This window comes from Lipophrys pholis, assembly GCF_963383615.2.
Source record: "Lipophrys pholis genome assembly, chromosome: 16".
NCBI classification, from domain to species: Eukaryota; Metazoa; Chordata; class Actinopteri; order Blenniiformes; family Blenniidae; genus Lipophrys; species Lipophrys pholis.
Genome location: NC_137634.1, coordinates 15203048 through 15223446, shown reverse-complemented (window position 1 = coordinate 15223446; position 20399 = coordinate 15203048). Strand labels below are relative to the sequence as shown.

At 40.9% G+C, this 20399-nt stretch overlaps 1 protein-coding gene across 1 annotated transcript in view; it reads left to right on the top strand.

Annotated features, from left to right (window-relative positions):
* The window catches only part of fat3b (FAT atypical cadherin 3b), a gene marked incomplete at its 5' end in the record, with an annotated part of 68098 nt that overhangs the window by 35599 nt on the left and 12100 nt on the right, over positions 1-20399 (top strand). Inside the window, 20 exons of the mRNA XM_080483681.1 lie at positions 1408-1542; positions 1668-2061; positions 2886-3082; positions 5365-5518; positions 5590-5823; positions 6037-6215; positions 7777-7990; positions 8235-8449; positions 9966-10103; positions 10300-10443; positions 10628-10825; positions 11412-11689; positions 11780-12342; positions 12715-12846; positions 13313-13470; positions 13596-14127; positions 14373-14526; positions 16253-16409; positions 17553-17969; positions 19871-20126. Coding sequence (XP_080339807.1) covers positions 1408-1542; positions 1668-2061; positions 2886-3082; positions 5365-5518; positions 5590-5823; positions 6037-6215; positions 7777-7990; positions 8235-8449; positions 9966-10103; positions 10300-10443; positions 10628-10825; positions 11412-11689; positions 11780-12342; positions 12715-12846; positions 13313-13470; positions 13596-14127; positions 14373-14526; positions 16253-16409; positions 17553-17969; positions 19871-20126 — 4849 coding nt within the window. The remainder of the gene's footprint in view (positions 1-1407; positions 1543-1667; positions 2062-2885; positions 3083-5364; positions 5519-5589; positions 5824-6036; positions 6216-7776; positions 7991-8234; positions 8450-9965; positions 10104-10299; positions 10444-10627; positions 10826-11411; positions 11690-11779; positions 12343-12714; positions 12847-13312; positions 13471-13595; positions 14128-14372; positions 14527-16252; positions 16410-17552; positions 17970-19870; positions 20127-20399) is intronic.

Genomic DNA, 20399 nt, shown 5'->3' with positions numbered 1-20399 from the left:
TCTTTGTGGTGTTTTTCTTTCAAGATTAACCCATTTTGTTCTACAGTGGAGCCACCCTTTTATGATGGATGCAGTATGTAGTCGAGGAACTTTTTTGCTGAGTTTGCAAAGCTTCACTTAAAAGATACGTTTGAATAGGAGCATATAATGCTATTTCCCAGCAGTGATAGTGCCTATCCACATGCATAAGCTGCCAACTACGTAGGCAGTAATGCAAAGCACGTATACAAACATAGAAACTGGGATTTTGAACATGTGTGCTGATAATCTGATGGTAGCTCAGCTCTTTAATCAGCAGGAACATCAGGGATTTTCTCCCAATAATACAAATTTTGTTCCGTTCAACCCCGTTTGTTTTTGTCTCCATCCATTTTAATGAGCTTTGATGCGATGACACTGTGTTTGGAAGACCTTCACAAACTGTATGGCATCTTCTTGAATGATACAACTTGAAATTTTGGATTGCAGGATGAGTTGTCTTTGTTTACAGACAATGATTCCTTGAAATGTTACTGAGTGCAAAATTGTGTCTGTTTATAATCTGGGGTTCAAACAAATTAAATGTCAGCTTTTGAAAATGCAAATACACCTGATGCAGCTGGAATTAAATGTGTTCAAAAAGAAACTCAACAGTCTTTTATACTTTCACTTTAGCAGTGTTTAACAGCGTTATAGTTTTACTTGTAATTGAGTACACCTGTGGCAATGAACCAGTAGCTTTACTGAGTACAGATGTTCAGTACTCATTCTAACCTTGGTCATAATGCATCGTAGCCCGAGGCTTCAAAGATCACAGGCGTCTGATACTCACCCTGGGCTATGTCCACTACTGACAGATGTTTCTCTGGATCCTCTCGATCGTTTGATGATGTGATATGCTGATGGCTGGAATTTAAAAGGATTAGAAAGGTCAGATTGAGGACCAATTTGGAGATCGGAGCACCTCTGCATATCTTCTGAGAGAGACTGCCTCTCTAAAGTGCTCTTTATACCTAGTCATGTTTTTGACGCCTAATTGACCTAATTTGCTGCAAATTTGTCAGAAATCTTCAAAACAAGCGTATGGTTTTGCAGCAACAATCACAGGGTGACGTGGTTTGGTGTTTCAATCCCATCCTGTGTCCGTGTGTCAAACTGTCCATGGGCAAGACAATCCCAGTTGCTCCGAAGGTTTTTTGGAGTGTGCTGTGTGAAAATGTGTATTATTATGTGTGCAAATAGGCAAATTAATGTAAATGATCGATGTAAAGTGTGTTGAGACTGATGAAGCAGTGACTGAATGCACGGTACAAGGAAACACGTTTTACCATTCTCTGTATTTGCACCATAGGTGAACTTCATTTTTTTTTGTTTTTTGTTTAATTTCGACCTTACTAAACAGAATCATTGCCATTGATTATTTTACAGATTCTAGATGTGAATGACAACAAGCCAGTGTTTGAGACTAACACCTATGTGGCCACAGTGATGGAGGGAATGCCGGAGGGGACCAGAGTGGTTCAAGTGCGTGCACTCGATCCGGATTGGGGCTCGAATGGGCAGGTGAGTAACAACTGTGATTTTTGGTAAATTCTTGGATTTTCTTTTTTTTCTTTTTCCAGTGATTCTCACCTAAAATAACTTTTATTGTTTTGATTAGCTTTTACATGTTTTTCTCTTTAACGCAGGTAACCTACAGCCTCGGGCCTCTACTCACCTACAACAGGGACTTGACCAAAGACGCAAGCTCCTCCACTGAACCCATCACTTCGAGTTCAGTCTTTGCCATCGACAGTAAAACGGGCTGGGTCACCACAGTGAGTCAGATGGACCACGAGGCCTGCTCCAGCTACAGCTTTGAAGTAATGGCCTTTGATCTGGCTGAGATACAGCCTCTTTCCTCCACCACGGTCGTCACTATCACTGTGTCAGATGTTAACGACAACCCGCCACGGTTTGAGCGGGAGCTCTACCGAGGTGCGGTGAAGGAGAGCGATCCCCTCGGCGAGGTGGTGGCTGTCCTCAAGACCAAAGATCGAGACGGCACAGATCAAAACCGCCTGGTCAGCTTTTATATCACAGGTGAGGAAATGGAGATATCAAGGACAATGTAATCCAACACATTCTGCACTGAAGGAATTGTTTCTTATAGAGCAATATGAAGTGTTGCATACAATTATTCTCTGTTCTAATGCGGTTGTATTCCTAAAAGGTCAAAATTCAAATTAATTTCAGCTCAAATGTCAAACACAACTAACCTTTTAGTCAGATTTTTTGCTGTTTATTTTGAAATTATAGTGCAATTTAGTACTAAAACATTTCAAGCATGATAAAGCAATGCTGTACATTCACAATGTTGTTTATAATGACATTAAATGTAAGAAACCGTGTACTTGTGTTTTAAGACTCCAATGTGAAATTATATAGAGCTGAACTCTGAAAATTCCAAACAAGTCGTAGTGTTTTTACAAACTCACTTTCCACTTTTTAGATTGGTAAAAGCATCGTGAGGCCTTTCCAGCAAAGCTCTCACCTTGCTAATGACTTTAATGTTTCCCATTCACATAACACCGTCTGATAATGACCATAGATGATATGCTTTGGCCTTATGTTGTGACATTTAAAAACACAGATTGAGCTAATAGAGGCATTGGTCAAAAAAGGTCAAACTTTGAAACTTTAAAAGGCTCTAGCTGCTGCTCCATCGCTCATATTGCATGTGGCTATCGATTGCTGCAAAGGGTATGTGTGTGCGTGCATGCGTGTGTGTGTGAGGTGTGTGTGTGAGTGTGCATGCGTGTTGAAAGAGTTATTCTAGTTTGCCCACAACTGCTGCAACACATCCACTTCTCTTTTTACATTGCAGTTCAGTACTTTTAACTCTCACCATCTTTCTCCTTGTCCAGGGGGAAATTCACGGGGCGTGTTTGGCCTGGCTCTTGTGCAGGGAGAGTGGAAGGTTTATGTGAGTGGTCTGCTGGACCGTGAGCAGCAGGACTGGTATCTGCTCAACATCACAGCCAGCGACGGGCTGTATGTCGCTCGCACCGCAGTGGAGGTTACTGTTATGGATGCTAATGACAACAGTCCCATTTGCAACCAGGTCAGTGATGAAGAAAAATGGAACTACGACAACAAGCTTTTTTTTTTTTTTTTTTTTTATTGCCTCAATTAGACAGAATTCTTTGAACTCTGAACAGCTCTGATGCCAACTTAAAAACACACATTTAAATACACATGGAATACTTTTAGTCTGTGTTGCAGATATTCACATGTAAGTACTGCAGAGAGAATTAATATTGTCCAAAATGCTTTTAAATGTGCAAAACATGGTGGATTTGTGTCTAATTCTCATACTTTGGCTTTTTTTTTTTTTCCCCCAAGGTTAACACCATCCGCTTAGGTTTTTATCTATAAAAAAGAGCGTATGTGCCTTGTAATTATAAAATCATGCCCAGTACAATAATCATTAGTGAAGAGGTAAGTTCCAGTATTCTGTATAATTGACAGACTAATTGCTTCTTTGTCAAACATATTTCAAGAGTAAGTCATTAATCAACAAGGGATAAATTAATAATTTTATCATATTTTAAAATTCCCTTTGTCATGGATTAGTACCTGGTGACAAAATACAGTGTCATACAGTGTTGATTTTCTGATTAACAACATGTCAAGAAACAGTAGAAGGACCAGTTCCCACAATGATGAACTTCCTTTTGAGTAATTTTTTATGGAAGCTTAGCTCAGGAAGTTATTATATTGAATAATGGTGAAATTTGCATATTTATAACCTTGAGAGAAGAGCAAAAGACCAGGGCTGCAGTAGTAAAGCAGGATTTGTTCAGTTAAAATATTGATTCTCTGTTTCACTGTGTATCAGAGCACAAACTATGTGTGAACTAATTCAGGGAAATTATCTTTGTACTATAATTCAGAGGATCCGCTGTACTTTATGGGGAACTTGACTCTTAGATAATGCTGTTATAGAGTATATATTGTAGTACTAACCTCAAAGAAATCGCAAAACCGATGAATTGCGCTTTTTAAATGGCATAAATTGCATAATTCACACACGCAAATGAGATGAATCAGTGAATTAGACAGATAAGTGTATTTCATTATGCTAAATCTTTCCTTTTTTCTTTCTTACTCAGCATTATGACTCATTCTAAAATTTGACTTAGTATTTGAAAAGTGAGTTTGAGAAAGAGAGAGATTGAGAGAGAGAGATTGAGAGAGAAAGAGCGAGAGAGAGACAGAGAGAGACTTGGGGTCCATTTAGCAGTATTTTGCAGTTCTTCAGTTTCACATGATTAGGTGAGAAACTTTCACTTTCCCTCAAAAGTAATACATTTTTTTTTCAAATCCTTTTCTGTCTCCCTGTTCTCCTCTGATGGTTGATAGTCTCTCTGTTCTGAAACTACAAAGTGGTCAGTCTGACTTTGCATGTCAGCAGCAGCACATGCCTTAAAAAGCACAGAGGGTCAGACTCTCTGCTGTAATTCTCTTGTTTGTGTAAATTGTTCTTGGTTTCATCTAAAAAGCAGATGAGCAAGACCATGTCAATTTAGATCATAAACTACATTGAACAGTAACTGCAGTAAGAATTCATTGATGATGACTTGAATACTTCAATCAGAAGCCTTTCTTGGATTTAATTAGTAACTGCTTTTGTTAAATTAAAAAAAGTGAAAATATAACTTCTTATTGTTATTCTTAAGAAAACTCTTATTAACCGTGAAAACCTTGCAACTAATCTCCACACAAGCGTCACAGAATTTTTGTGTTTGGTAGATTATTTCTTTGTTGTAAGGATTCTTTGTGTAATAAAATCGTACGCCTTTGAAAAGCCTGATTAATTCCCTTTTAATTGATGTCACGTTTGCGGAAGGAGCAGCGAGTCTTGTCTGCCAAAGTCAAGCAGCTGTGTGATTTATATTCAGACTGCAATTATGTAGAAAATCTCTCCATCATAATGCTTTAAAATAATTGCATCCATTTTCTCAAAATCAACTGGTTATTTGATTGACAAATTCGTCAATAAATGATTCTCACTTTTCAGGATTGCTTCAGCAACAGAAGCGGCAGGCTTTGCTTGGAGCAACCCAAACTGTGTGTTCTGTGTTTGCTGAAATTGTGAGGTTACAAAGTTCATTTGTAGAAGCAGTCAATGACAGTAGTGGATACGGGGTCAGGGAAGGGCATTCGGCTCTGTTCTAGCAGCAGAGATAATGGATGCTGCGCCCTGCAGTCGAATACACTCTCATCTGTAGAAGTGCGTGCACAGATCTGTCTCTCTGTCTGTCTGTCTGTCTGTCTGTCTACCTATGAGTTTCTCTATGTGTTCAAATGTCTGTGTATTTCTCTGTCCATGTATTGCTCCAGGCGGTGTATAGTGCCTCTTTTCCAGAGGACATTCCCACTAACAAGGGCATTCTGACCGTGGGGGCAACAGATGCTGACTCAGGCACCAGCGCAGAGATTCAGTATTCCCTGTTTGGCATTGGAGTAGAAGATTTCTACATGGATGCAAACACAGGTACATCAAATTAGAATTTTTGTAATTTTTGGGGGAAAGTTTTGCAACACCTTGCCTTTTTGTGTCCTCAGGTGAGTTGCGCACAGCCACGGTGATAGACCGAGAAGTGACACCCACCTACAAACTCATCGCTCAAGCAACTGATGGGGGAGGACTGTTCTGCCGTTCTGACATTTCACTCAAAGTGTTGGACGTGAATGACAACGCCCCCTCATTCTCATCCACTTATTTCCTGGCTAGTGCATATGAGAATGCCGCCCCTAAGACTTTACTCACCCGATTGCAGGCGAGCGACCCCGATGAAGGTGAGATTGGTGATATTCCACGTGTTGTCCGTTGGATGTGTAACATGTGAGGCGATGGGGATGAATACAGAAAGTTTAGTTTTTTAACAACATGCATAGTCCAAGTTGTTATGTCACTCAGCAATCAATATCTGAGAAACATATGAGCCAAAAGCAGTGATATATTGTGTTCAGTATGTAAAACAGACAAATTGTACGATCTGTTCTATCCAGGTCTTAACCGCACAGTCGTCTATTCCCTACTGGATTCAGTCGGCGGAGTTTTCTCCATCGATCCTGTTAGTGGAATAGTAATTTTGGAGAAATCCTTGGACAGAGAGAGCAGAGATTCTTATCGTCTTCGTGTCCGGGCCGCCGATCGAGCTGCCCAACAGGGAGCGCTATCCTCTCAGGTTTGTAAAAAGCTCAAATGTACAGACTCAATGTTAGATTTACTACACAAGAGTTACAAGAGAAGTGATCCATCCATCTTCTACACAGATTTAGCCAAATGAGGGTCGCAGGGCACCGGGCTCGATCAAACGCCTGGTACACCTTAAACAGGTCAATTTTCAAATGTTATTTTGAACATTAGTACCCAGAGAAAACTCACACCAATCACAAACGCACAAGAAGAACATGCAGAGTCTGCACAGATAGACCGCCAAGACCCCTCCACTGACCAGAAGAAGAAGAAGAAGAAGGCTGTGTTCATTTCAATCTCATTGAAATTCACAGCATTTATGCTTTGCATGATATAATCACGGTTTTCTCAGAATATAAGCTCTTCAGCTAATTACAATATATTACTCCCATGAACAAATAAAGAAAAAAACAATTATGTTGTGATAATTATCTTCCTTTGCACAGCATTATGGAATCAGAATTCATACTCTACATGTTAAATTGCATGGAGGGGGGTTTCTGATCATGGAGTCTACAATCTTGCGATGTTCGCTCTGTATTTCTGTCTATTTGCAGGAATAACAATTGAAAAGGCAGTGAATAAAAACATGTTTACTGAGGAGATCCGATAAAGGAGCGGCTAGATTTTAATTAAGATAGATCACCATCAAATCGTGCAGTGGAGGGGATAGGAAGGCTCGAGGAGGTGAGATTCACCCAGACAGAGGCAGCGGAGAAACAAGGGAGCAGAATATTAGAGAAGCTTGAACTGTGTTGACTCTCTCACACCCACGAGGTTTCTCTTCCTGAAGCCCTTTGATGCTGCTGAAACAAGCCTCAAATACAAGCTGAAAATAAACCTCTGCTAAAAGTCAGTTCAGGTGTTATCATTTCTACAGGAATTTATGACTTCCAGAGGTTCACTGACCACTGAAGCTGAACCAGAACTGTGCTATCTATAGCAGTATGTATCACAAACCACCACTAATACAAATGGGAGCTGTTGTAGCTGTAATAGCAAAGGAAGAGGTTTTAAGGGTGTAGCAATATTTGAGGTTGACACAGCGACATAACAGCTGCGCAGCGACCAGAGCTAGTAGTATTAGTGGCATCCTATTTGCAGTAAGTGGAACAGGGATAACTCTAATACCAAAAATGGTTGACATCATGAAGAGAAGACTGGATTTATATGATTCTATAATGGTACAGATTTCAATCTAATTCACATGCTATTCTCTCTCAGGCTTTGGTTGTTTTTCACAGAGACCTTTGACTGCAGGGGGCAAACACCAGACCCGTCCTGATCTAAAAGAAATCTTCATATGTCAGCAGCAGATCAGAAAATTTGAGCTTATAATTTGTATTGTGTAGATAAATTCTGTAAATAACATCCCTGTTCTTGGGACCTTTCTGTGTGGGGTTTGCATGTTCGCCAGTTACTCCACTTTTCACCGACAGTCAAAAACATGGTCGTAGGGTTGCTGTCTGTGGTGCTGAAGCAAAACTGCCATTGTTGGGAATTGTAGAAATATACAGGCAGTCTAAGTAATTTTTCGGTGTCTTCTTCAGGTTGATTTGACCATTTTGGTCCTGGATGTGAATGACAACGCTCCAGTCTTTCAGAGGAGGGACTATGCTGTCACTGTTCCTGAAGATGTCGCTGTTGGGACTGAGGTGATGCGGGTGTTGGCGACGAGTGCTGACATTGGCCCTAACGCAGAGATCACCTACACCATCCGCTCAGGCAACGAGTTGAGGAAGTTCTCCATAGATAGAAAATTGGGTGAGCGAGCATCCGTGTGTGTGGCTTGTTACTTTGAGAATTGCGAGCATGTTGAGGTGGGCTATTACCTTTATTTAGTGCTTTAAAATAAAATGAATCCAGCTTTAGTGAGCATGAATTATTTGATTTGGCTGTGATTCACAGCATTGATAGTCATAAACACAAATCAAAATTCCACAACAATAAAACTGCCAAAAATCTGCTGAATTGATTATATTAAATTGTGCTGTCTGTGTATGCGAAGGCTCTATTTCAGTGGCTGACGATTTGGACTTTGAGGTATGTAAGGACTACTACCTCACGATTGAAGCCTGGGACAATGGGAACCCTCCTCTCAGCACTGCTACGATGGTAACCGTTGAACTGATGGACGTCAATGACAACGCTCCAGCCTTCAGTCAGGATATTTACAATGTACTAGTCAGCGAGGATGCATCAGTTGGGCAGACGATTACAAAGGTAATATTTGGTCTTTTTTTTCTTTTTTTTTTAAGAGGTTTTTTGGTTGGCTTTGAATGTATTTTTTATATAGCACTAATTCCAATATAATAAAACAACTAAAATCCCTTATCAGCAGGCAAAAGTAAAAAGAGAAAGCTCTATCATACTAGACATATGCCTTGAGCAGGACTGGCTCGACTTGTTGAGGTTAAGGTAAAATAAGGAGAGAAGGGACTTATCAAGGTCAATGTGCGCTTTATTTTTCCCGAGGGGCAATTTATGGTACAGCTAGCAGTAAAACATACATACAGTAAATGCAGATCAACCTTTAACCCCCAAACCATAAATATCTGCAGGAAAGTAGAGAAGGGGTTTCACCTGTATGGCCCGCAGGGGAAAACCAGCCCAAGTTCATTTCAAAACGCAGGATTGAACAGTGAAGAAATTATAAACAACATAACTTAGAAGATGAGTGTATCTTTTTTAAGTAACTCTTAATGGGAATTTGTTCGGATGGGATTGCAGTGTATTAATAAGAGTCCTTCTAAAATGTTGGTAGTAAGATATGGAAACATGTTTTAATACATGCTGTTGTAGAAGAGCAAAATAAAGTAATACATGCTCTCTAAATGGATCATAGCAATTATAATCAATCAATGTGCAATATTTGTTAGTGAAAATAATAATTGTGTGAGAAACAGTCACGAAAACCCAAGCAAGAGTGAATAAACACTGGTATATAAACACTAAAGAAAGACTCCAGAGGAGCCAGGTTCGCTCAATTAATGTTAAGTAAAACATTGATCACCAGCGCCACCTGTCATTTTCACCGAGCCTACAGCAGGAAAAGATCCATTAAGCATTCTCGAATGTCTTACAACAGGAGCTTTTCCAGATTCATACAAAAATACTAAAATTAATAATATTGATATAGATTCCTAATTCAGCAAAAAAAAAAATGGTGTGTGTATCTATGTTTATGATTCAGAGAGACACAGATTTTCATGTATTCTTAATTAAAAAAAAAGATCATAGATATGCAGTTGCTCTGCTGCCTGACAGGGGATGCTGCAAGACGTTTAGCACCCCTACTTGCTAGTGAAATAACTATTTAGTAAAAGCTATGTTGTGAAAAGGAATTGTGAAATTATGCATGCGGAAAGCTGCAGATATCATTCAGCCAATGAGGCAAACATGAGCCTGTAGAGAAACACTGAAAGATGGAGTGACAACCACAGAGTTCATTTTCATCTCTTTCATATAGACATTTTGCAGATTACTTGTACTTCTTTGCACCAAATGCTAACTTATATAACTCTGACATTTTGGTATCAAACTTATTTGGACATGAGTTTGACATTTCCCATTTAACAGAGTTACAGTGAGGGGAGGGCAAAGAGCACAGGAGAAAGAGATTAATGACCTACAGGGCTGAGGTATAAATGTATAAAAGTCTATGAAAGAAAGAGGAGAGATGCTTAGAGCATTGAATGGGTCTCATTCATCATTTCACTCCGTCTGTTGTGTTATTTAGGTATCAGCAGAAGATCTGGACAGCCAGGTGAATGGGCGAATCACATATTCCATCCGGAAAGGTGACCGAAGTAACCACTTCTGGATTGACCCTGTCACAGGACTGCTCAAAGTCAATAAGAGGCTTGATAGAGAGCTCGTAAGGATGCATTTTATGTACAGTATCTCGTAAACAATCACTCGTAATTTTCTGGTTGGTGAGCACAGATAGGACACACAATGTCTCGTCAAGGTCAAACACCTAATGAAGTCTCATATTAAGTAAACAAAGCACGGTCTCTCTGATACATACAGATGTGGCACCCATGCACCCATACCCTCCTCTGTGTGTCTAGGTATCCAGGTACTCTTTGTCGGTGCAGGCCTTCGACAGCGGCTCTCCTGCCATGTCCTCCACAGTCACAGTAAACGTCGACATTTCTGATGTTAACGACAACCCTCCTGTCTTCAATCCTCCCAACTCCACTGCTGTCATGCAGGTCAGTCAGTGTTTGTTTGCTTACTCTGCTTATATCATTTTGTGTGTGTGTGTGTGTGTGTGTGTGTGTGTGTGTGTGTGTGTGTGTGTGTGTGTGTGTGTGTGTGTGTGTGTGTGTGTGTGTGTGTGTGTGTGTGTGTGTGTGTGTGTGTGTGAGCTCAACTCCTCTCTCTTCATATTTCCAGCTAAACCAAGCTGCCAGTACCACCCTGCTGAAGCTGTCAGTCAGCGATAAAGACTCTCCTAGAAATGGTCCTCCGTTCCAGTTTCGTATTGTGTCCGGGAATGAAGGGAGTTTCTTCTCCTTGGATCAAACCGGAACTCTGAGGTCCAGCCGAGTTTTGGGACCTGAAGCACCCAGAGAATTCACTCTTGAAATTCAGGTGAGGGGCTGGTGTGTAAGAAGATTCATAGAGGCATAAAGTGATCAACAATGTGTGAAATATGTCAATCTATTGGGCTGCATCGATGTTTGCTAGATAGCTGTTGTCCAGTTTGTCCTCTGTCAAACAAAAATGAATAAGCTGCAGGTTTCAACACTAGTAAATGGGGAAAAAAAACTAATCGAAAGAAATGATGAAGACCCAATGAAAGGAAACAGTGTCCTTTGGCATGTTGTTTATCTCTCAATATGTGCAATAAAACAACAGCACTGTTTTAATAATTTCCACATCATATTTCCACTAAAATGTGAGACAACTAACTCTAAAGGGGCTTTTCTCATTCTGCATTCAATAGAAATGGAGCTTTGTGTGGCTCCTACACTGACAACAGCTTCAGATAAGAGATCAAACAGACAGATCTGCGTGTAAGGGACATCCATATGTGTTTAGCTTCTAATCTCAATGCAATCTAGAACAAGCTGCAACCACTTTTTAGTGTTGTCGTTTTGTTTTAGTTTTTTTGACCTTAACAAGTACTACTTGTTAGTCTTTAAAGTCTGACATTAACTTTGAATTGGTCTCTTAGGCAAGAGACTCCGGGAAGTCAAGTCTGTCCTCGTCCTCCTGGGTGTTCCTGAGGGTTATTGGGAACAGTCAATACAAGCCCACCGTCTCCCCCTTAGAAGTCTTTATCGTCATGGTAACGGATACCTTCCCGGGTGGCCCAGTTAGTCGGATCTATGCAACCGACCGTGATCCCAACGACGTCCTGTCATTTACTCAGAAACCTCAGCCCAAGAGCATGTTCAAGATCAACAGGCAGGATGGCAGTATTATTGCTCTGCCAGGCCTGGAACCTGGCAGGTACTCACTACACTACACTACACAGAGTGGAAATAACACATTATGGCAAAAAAAAGTCTGGTGATGCAATAATTTTTCTTCTTTTTGCAGATATCAAATGAATGCTACAGTGAGTGATGGACGTTTTGCCGTGATAGCTGATGTGTCAGTCCAGGTCGAGCAGGTGACGGATGTACTGCTGCGTAGTGCCCTTACCTTACGTTTCAGCTCCTTGTCCCCCGAGGATTTACTAAGTCGCTACCTGAGCCAAATCAAGCTGACATTACGAGGACTAGCGGGCTGGAAATGGTCCCCTGGACAACCAGATCCCCTCCACATACTCAGTCTGCAGCCGGTGATGGGAACATCAGACACTGACTTGCTTCTAGCAATGGAGAGGCCAGAGACATCGGGCGGCGGGCGGATGGGGGGCTTCTACTCCCCACAAGAGCTATCTGCAAAGCTGGAGCAAGCAGCAGCACGGGGTCAGATTCGAGGGGTCCTGACTGGGGCGGTAGTGGTGAGCAGTGCTTGTTCTGGGGCGCTGGAGTGTGGGGATCGAGTGTGTGAAAACACACTGACAATGGAGAGTGGATCACCTATCACCTACAGCACAGAGAGGGTGAGCTTGGTGTTGCCGAGGTTCGGGCGCACAGAGACCTGCGTCTGCCCTGGTGAGCACTGGAACCAGTATTTTAAAATGATAGATATTTGGAAAGGTGCCACACTGGAAAATGACAAGGTCATAGAAGGAAAAAAAACCCCAACAAGGGTACTCATTGACACACTTAATTTTTGTTATGTTAATTTTCATACTAATGTTGACATTATCTGATATGATTGAAGAAGTTCAAAGAGTAGACATGCTTTAAGGCCACCCTTCTGAAATACTGCAACAACTGAGATAGACTGTACAGTTTGTTTACAAAGACGTATGAATACATTAGAGCCAATCTAAAAGCTTTATTTCTATAACGATTTATGATCAAATGACATCCAGAACAAATTACTTTCTGATATTTATGTGTCTGTCTCCTTCTAAACAGGAGGGGCATGCCCCACCCCTGTGGAGCTGTGTGAAGGTCAGTCCTGTCCGGCAGACATGCAGTGTGTCCGTTCTGGTCCTACAGCACCATCTGTCTGCCAGTGTCAGCCTGAGCGACTGGACGACTGTGCAGGTGTGATCTCAATCTGCTTTAAGGTTGGACCACCTCAGTGTATATGGTCCTGCAGCTCGGGGGTTTTAAACTCCACTGCCGCGTACAGCTCCATTTTATCTCAAGGAGGCAGGGTCAGTACCACAGTAACATGACATCATAACAAACTTTGTTTTAATGGAAAAAGGTGGGAGTATCTTGTGACAATTTTAACTTTTTGTTTAATGTCTTTTCACAGAACATGAACCAATTGAAATTTCTAACAAAAACAATAAACGCATTATAAAATTGTGCTATTTCTAACTTTTTTTTTTTTTGAGAAAAATTCTACTTTCATTCTAACTAAGTCATCCTGTAGGCTGGATTGGAGCTGCTGGCAAACCGGCTTTGTCCTGTGCACTGTATGTTTGACAGCTCTGCTGCACATTATAATTAGTGTTACTTGAACCTTTTTCATCCTTGATCTGTTTCTGTTGGAAATTTGTAGGCCAAACCTCTCTGAGCTTCTCTGGAAACAGTTATATCAGGTACAGAGTGACAGCAAGTGGCCAGAGTGGAGAGATGAAGCTCAGCCTGAGGATACGAACACTTCAGAGAAGAGGCGTCATTATGTATACACGTGTTAACCCCTGTACTATGCTCAAGGTGAGTTGGAAATTGTACTTTTATCATGTTTTCCTACTCGAACGGACATAAGCAGAAGTCTTTATCCAGGTGGAAAAAGAGCACGTTGGTCACGAGGTGTTTTTATTTTCTCTTTTCTTTTACAGATTGAAGGTGGTCGACTCTGGTTCCAGTTAGACTGTGACAACACCCTTGGCATTATGGGAATCTCTGGCAGACCAATAAATGATGGCCTCTGGCATTCAGTTGCCTTGGAACTGACCAGGAACTACACCCTCCTGTCACTGGATGACAGTTATGTGGAACGCCGCCGAGCAGCCCGGGCTCCTGTACGTCTTTGGCCTCTGGCCCCAGACTCGTCATTTTTCTTTGGGGCCCAAGTGAGGCCACTGATTGGGCAAGGTGAGAGGCCAAGCCCAGGGCCGGGCAGAAGCCAAGCAGGGCCAGGAACTGGGGATCGGGGAGCAAGGGGACCTCCGAGAGCTCAGGACGGCTTCCAGGGCTGTCTGGGCTCGCTGATGTTGAATGGTAACGAGCTGCCACTGCAGAATAAGAGGAGTCGCTATGCTGAAATAGCCGGGCTCAGCGAGGTCAAGTTGGGGTGCGTGCTTTACCCAGATCCATGCATCAGTCAGCCCTGCCTCAACGGTGCCATCTGCAGCAGCCTGCCCTCTGGAGGTTTGTGTACATGCAGAAGATAATGTGAATGTGGGTGTGTGCAGTTATGCTCTTCTAGTAGTGAATTTAATTCAAACGTGTCATCATATTTTATCATTTTAGAGATATTTTATTATTCTGAATAGTTTGTGCAGCTATGGCAATCTAGTTGGATTCATTTTTCATTTGTATATCTAGGTACTTTAACCTAATTTAAATTATATAGTATTCTATTATGAGTGACATGTTGATTATCTTTTCAACAGGGTTCATGTGCAGTTGCAGTGTTGGATTCACTGGAGGGCGCTGTGAAATTGAACTGACATCCTGCATGCCAAACCCATGCCTGAATGGTGGGGACTGCAAACCTGTAGGCTCTGCCTTCCTTTGTGGCTGTCCTCGAGGACTTGGAGGCATGGTGTAAGAAAAATAAAATCCTCAAATCATATATACACACTTTTAAGGCTTAACAACTCATTGCTACTACAAGGTTGATGGAGTGATGAGTGATGTGAAGACAGTATGCACACAGTCAGACACATTTTAACATCTGCATCTTCCCTTTCATTCAAACATAAAAGAGCATGTGTGAAAACACACATTCATTAACACATATTCGCACATCAGCACCCACTGTGTTGCTTTAGTTGTTTCTGTGTGGCATAAATTAGTAGTTCTAATTTAATTCGGCATAATTTTGGTTGAAAAGCCTGTAATCATTCTGTAGCTGCCCTCTTAATTATAGCTCCGCAATTGCCTTTGAAATAACCTCCTCTGTTTGGTTGTTCAGTGGAGCCACCACTAGAGAGCAGGTTTTACTCAAATTAGGAAACAGCTCTGTTGTATTGTTTTTACATTTTGAGACAGATGCCTGATCAGATCTGAATGATGAAGTTGAAATATACTGGTATTTAGGTGAATGAAGCGCAGGCACATGATAATTCAAAATACAGTCAGGTAAGATTTAAATTGAATGAGCGATTGAAGCCACAGCCAAGTGAAAGACACTATTCTCAGCTGCCTCATATTTGAATTGATAAATGCCATTATTGTCATTGCATGTAACACATAACAAACTTTCTTGTCTCTTGTATAAACTGTTCACATTGGCACAGCTTAGTTAAACCTAGTTTTACGTAGTTAGATTGGAATTTATCTACGACCTTGAAAAGGCGATACAAAGTCCTCTCACTAAACAATAAAGTTGAAAGAACTATCAGACAAGTGAAACAAGCCAACAATAATCAATTCAGCCATCTTCTATACCGCTTCTTTCAATTCCTTTCCACTTTCTCCAACTAGAGTGTCCACTTAACCTTAAATATTTGCCTTTGGACTGTGCGAGGAAACCACAGTACCCAGTCAAAAATTAACGAAAGTACAACATGCAAACTCTACACAAACAACAATCAAATAAAGCAAATATAGTCATAAAATATCACACTGTCCTAATTATAAATTCAAAAAATAATCTCACAATAGCATTTGCAATTTTCCAGAATACATTTCTTTGTCAATTGTTGTCCTGATTGTCTAAAATATGCACAAGAAGGTGTGACTGGTGAGCAGATCAAAGCCTTAGAAAGTGAAATGCATTAAATGCTTTCCTCCCCTTTAATTGTTTAAAGCAAAATTCTGAATATTTAAAGCAGACTGAAGCATCCTGCAGAGTGCTTTTTCTTCTTTCGTCATTCCAACTCTTGCAAAATGTTCTGGAAATCCTATCACGGGAAAAAAAAAATAATTGAAAAGAGAGACACATGTATTTTCTATCCCCCCTCACAGCAGGACGCCGTGTTTGAAATGACAAGCAGAGATGAGCACGTATGTGTGTGGAGTAAAACCACATTTATTTTGTTCAGTGGGAGTTTGAGCCTTATCCAAGAGAATGTGTTGAGGCTTTTACATTTGGAGATATATCCATATTACAGAACAACATAAATGCGGATCGAAAAGAATCTGCGGAGATAATCCCTTATTTAGCAAAAGAAAAGCTCTCTGAAAAGATGATCTTAAAAATCTTTCTTTTCTGTCCGTCTTTTAAACTCACTGGCGCGCTTTTATCTTTGACGCTCCCCTTTCACTTTGATACAAATCATCTCCACTGCCCTCATGCATATCAATGTATTTGTCTGCGCCTTTACAGATGTGACGGGGATGTGAATGAGTGTGACCAGGACGGCTGTGGAGTCGGAGGAGCGTGTGTCAACACGTTCGGGTCGTTCTACTGTAACTGTTCAGACGGGTACGAGGGTCAGTTCTGCGACGATCAGACGCCTGGCGATCCGGGAGATGACACGCAGGTAAACTAGAGGCAGTCTAGGCATCTAGAAACTTCTCTAGAGGCATCTTCACAGGATACTCTCGAATTTGTTCGAAAAAAAACCAAAACAAAACCTGTTGGGCTCACACCTAATTTGACTTGACATATAGATTGGAGCTGTTGAGAATTTTGAGTGTGCAGAATCCTCCTGGAAGGCGAACACACTCGCGTTGTATCTTTGTCTTGACCGTGGACGAATGAGAGTGTGGTAATGGGCAACTCACAGTTTCCATTTGAAGTTGTTACGCTCTTGACTTTTATCGAGCACTATGTGGTGTCTTGGGGTGAGCATGCAAACACAATTAATGTTGCATATTCTAATAAGCAAGGTGCATTCAGTAATCCCCCTAAGACTAATATAATTAACAGATTAGTAACTACACTTTGTAAAATCACCAGGACTGTTCCTGCAATTAAAGTGTCCTTTATTTTTCTGAAATACTGGAACAAAATTATAAAACATGCCTCACATTTTAGCACAGATTTTGCTGGAAAGGAAAAGGTTGACTTTACTGAAGCTTAGTCATCGTCACTTGTCTAATTTTAAAAAAAAAGGGAAGATTGGTATTAATCATTTCCTGTGCACAGCAGGATCAGAGGTGTCATTGTAATATTTCACAGTTGTGAGTAGATAAAAGATGTAAATGTATCTAACACTCTATTATTCAGGCTTACACCAACAAATCCAAATTCATTTTATCAATCAAAAAGATGCCTTTCCTTCTGAGATATTACTAAGCCTGTTGCATGTTCAACACGAGTTACACAGATTTGTAGGTGCAAGGCTCGCTGCACTGCCTTCATCGACTCTTAACAAGCATGAATATATACTATTACTCCCATGCGGCAGCCTGACTAACTTGACTTAAAAGGAATCTTACCACACTTCACAAACCGAAGGAAAATCTGATTTGCACCTTAACATTGGTTCTTTTTAACATTTGACCAGGTTTGAAGTGTGAGATTGTTTGAATGAAAGAGAATCCTAATTAAGAAAATACCCAGGCCTGGACTTCATGTGCTTCCTTTTGGCTGTGATATAGTATGCATTTTCACACTCAGAATAGAAGACATGCCTTCTTTTGTAATTTATTTATTTATTTATTTTTTTTATCTTACCCAGGCTGAGCCTTTGTCGTACGTTGGACCGGGAGAGATAATTGGCATCGGGGTCCTTGGCTTTGTCATTATTTTCCTCCTCATACTCTTCATCGCCTTTCGGAAAAAAATCAAGTTCAGGAAAGAGTCAGACCCAGGCCCAGGCGCTCAGGCTATGATGGGCATCTCGGCAATTTCCACAGAAACGAGTTACATGCTGCGCAAGACTGGCATGGGAGCAGAGGGGATTGAGTTTAAGGCCGTGCGACTGTCGGGTTCACCGGGACCAACCGGCACGTACGGTGAAGTGGGGGGCAGCACCGGGGGTCCGCCCCAGGTTATGGTGCGTCCGACTGCCCACTCCCCACTGCCAGGAGGAATCAGCAACCCGTGTATGAGGAGTGGAGATGGAGACAGGACCACTTCCAGCGAGGGCAGTCAGGTGTGTACGAAGCGCATCGACATTGTGTTATAATTAATTCCTTGCCTCTTATATCACAACACGATATGATCACCTCACTGGACTGGAAGGAAACCGCCAAGGCATTTTCACGAGCAGAGAGTTATAAAACTAGGAAACACTGCAACATTGAATATTCTAGCAACGTTTTCGTTTTGCCTCCAAAAGACATGGTTGACAGGATCTTTGAGCAAAACAATTATTATTATGATCACTAGGCGGGCATTGTATCATGTAAGTGTCCTGCAGCCTTTAAGATAAGAACAACATTTATTATGAAGCTACAAAAAAGAAAATTCCTAGCAAAATCAATTTTTTATCTAAATATCAATATTTATGTTGTGACAGCGCAACTTCCCTCTCCTGGGTCCCTTTTGTTGGTGTTGTGCTTCTGCAATTTGGATGATTCTTTTTATTATGTGAAAGAGACTCAGAATAGTACTTCCTGTAATTACTCTTTTCATTTCAAACAGCCTTTGGGACAAACAACCACAGTGTGCCAAAGATAACGTATGTAAGCCACAGAGCCTTGCTCCAAACAAAATACAGTACAGGCATATGGCAGGACTTTGCTTCTAAGACTAAGTAACTTTTTAATGTGAAACACATGCGAGAAGTCCAGTGGCGTCACTCAAGCACTGCGAGGATGTGCTACCATAATCAATAACTTACAGTGGGCAGGTTATTCTATCTTTTCCCGTGTAAAGCCATGGTTTGTAAATATTACAATTAAACAAACTAACAATGGAAGTCCAATCTGAGAACTATATGATAAATGCTTTAGAGACAAGCCAATTTAATTAAACACACCATTACTTCATCAGCTCCTCAGAGTAGCATTATTGTGTTTTATTTTTAAAATGTACTAAATTCTGATTAACAGCTGGACACTGGAGAAAAGTTATAGGCGTATACTTTGGTATTTCAGTAGTAATTCATTGCAGCTGAGCAAATAATGTTGGACTGATAACATACATCGACAGAGGAATTAGGCACCGAATAACAGCTTTATTATAGATTTTGAACAACAGTGGACTTCTGTGGAACTGAAAGATGCATTTCAACAATAAATACATATATATATATAAACACAAGGTATTATTTTTCAACACAGGGTATTTTTTCAGAGGAACAATGGTGGAGAATGGTTACTTCTTTCATGTCATTTTTGAGGAGTAAAAAATGATTTAAAAAAAATTGTGTAGTGTAAAACTAACAATTATAGAAGTAAAAACCCATTATTGGAACAAAATTTTGCATTAGTGTAATATGGACAAACTACGAGCTATAAAATAAGATTTGCAAAAAAATAACAGGTGCAACAGTTGCATGCAGAAATATTTGCTCACATCAGCAAATGGTTTTTTTTTGTTGTCTTTGAACATCTGCGAGCAATAATATCTTAATGCATGGCTTGTAACTTAATTTGTTTAAAGAGGCAACAAGAAATACATGCATTGCTGTGAAGAGTAAGTTATACTCATTTGGGCTATATGTTTCCCCGAGCCCATGCAATGCCCCGGTCTATTTTAATGTGGAGAGAAATTAGGATGTATTGCCTTCAGAAATAGCATTAGTGTTTAAACATATAGTATAAATAAGTATTAATAGTTGAGAGTCCACAGTCCTGCTTTAGTTTGATGTCAAAACACAGTAAGTGTTTTGTTCAGCCTGCAAGGAAAGTAGCTTCAAAGTTCAATAACTTCATTTTATAAACCCCCTTAAATCAAAACTATAATGCAGAAGAAGGTGGTCTGTGGAGACAAGGTATTTCTCCCCGAGGAAATACAGATTTGTTAGTAGGACAGTTTCATTGTTGGTTTTATAGACTTTTAATTATCTTTAAAACTTAATAAAAGAAGCATTTTCTTTCATCCTTACAGATGAGCAGCTTCCTCTCAGACATGTCCAATATCCGAGGGGTGACGAACAGGAGGGGCATCGCCGTGTGCAGCGTGGCGCCCAACCTGCCCCCGGCTTCAGCCGCTCGCTCGGAGCACAGTCCGGCCCACAAAGTGTCCTGGGAGGGTGAAGAAGTGAGGGAGAAAGGCTTGGAGAGGCCCAGGGACGAGAGGGAGGAAGAGTGGGGGCAGAGAGCTTTTGAGCTGGAGAGAACACAGAGAGATAACAGTCCACAGGGTGAGACTGCGACAGCGTGCATGCACAGATGCTACACTCACGCGCGCGCGCGCCAGTTCTAAACTGATCAAAAAGGCGACGAGTACAAAGGCCATGAACTCATTGTGTTGGAGCCATACCATCATCTTCACTGAGCGAGCTTATTTCACAGTGATCTATGCCTTTTGATCACACACATCAAAGAAAATGGCCCACAGTAAGCAGGGGCACTTATAAAGTAATATTTATCTTTTTCTATCGTTTCAATTCAGCTCTGCTATTTATTTCCTGGGA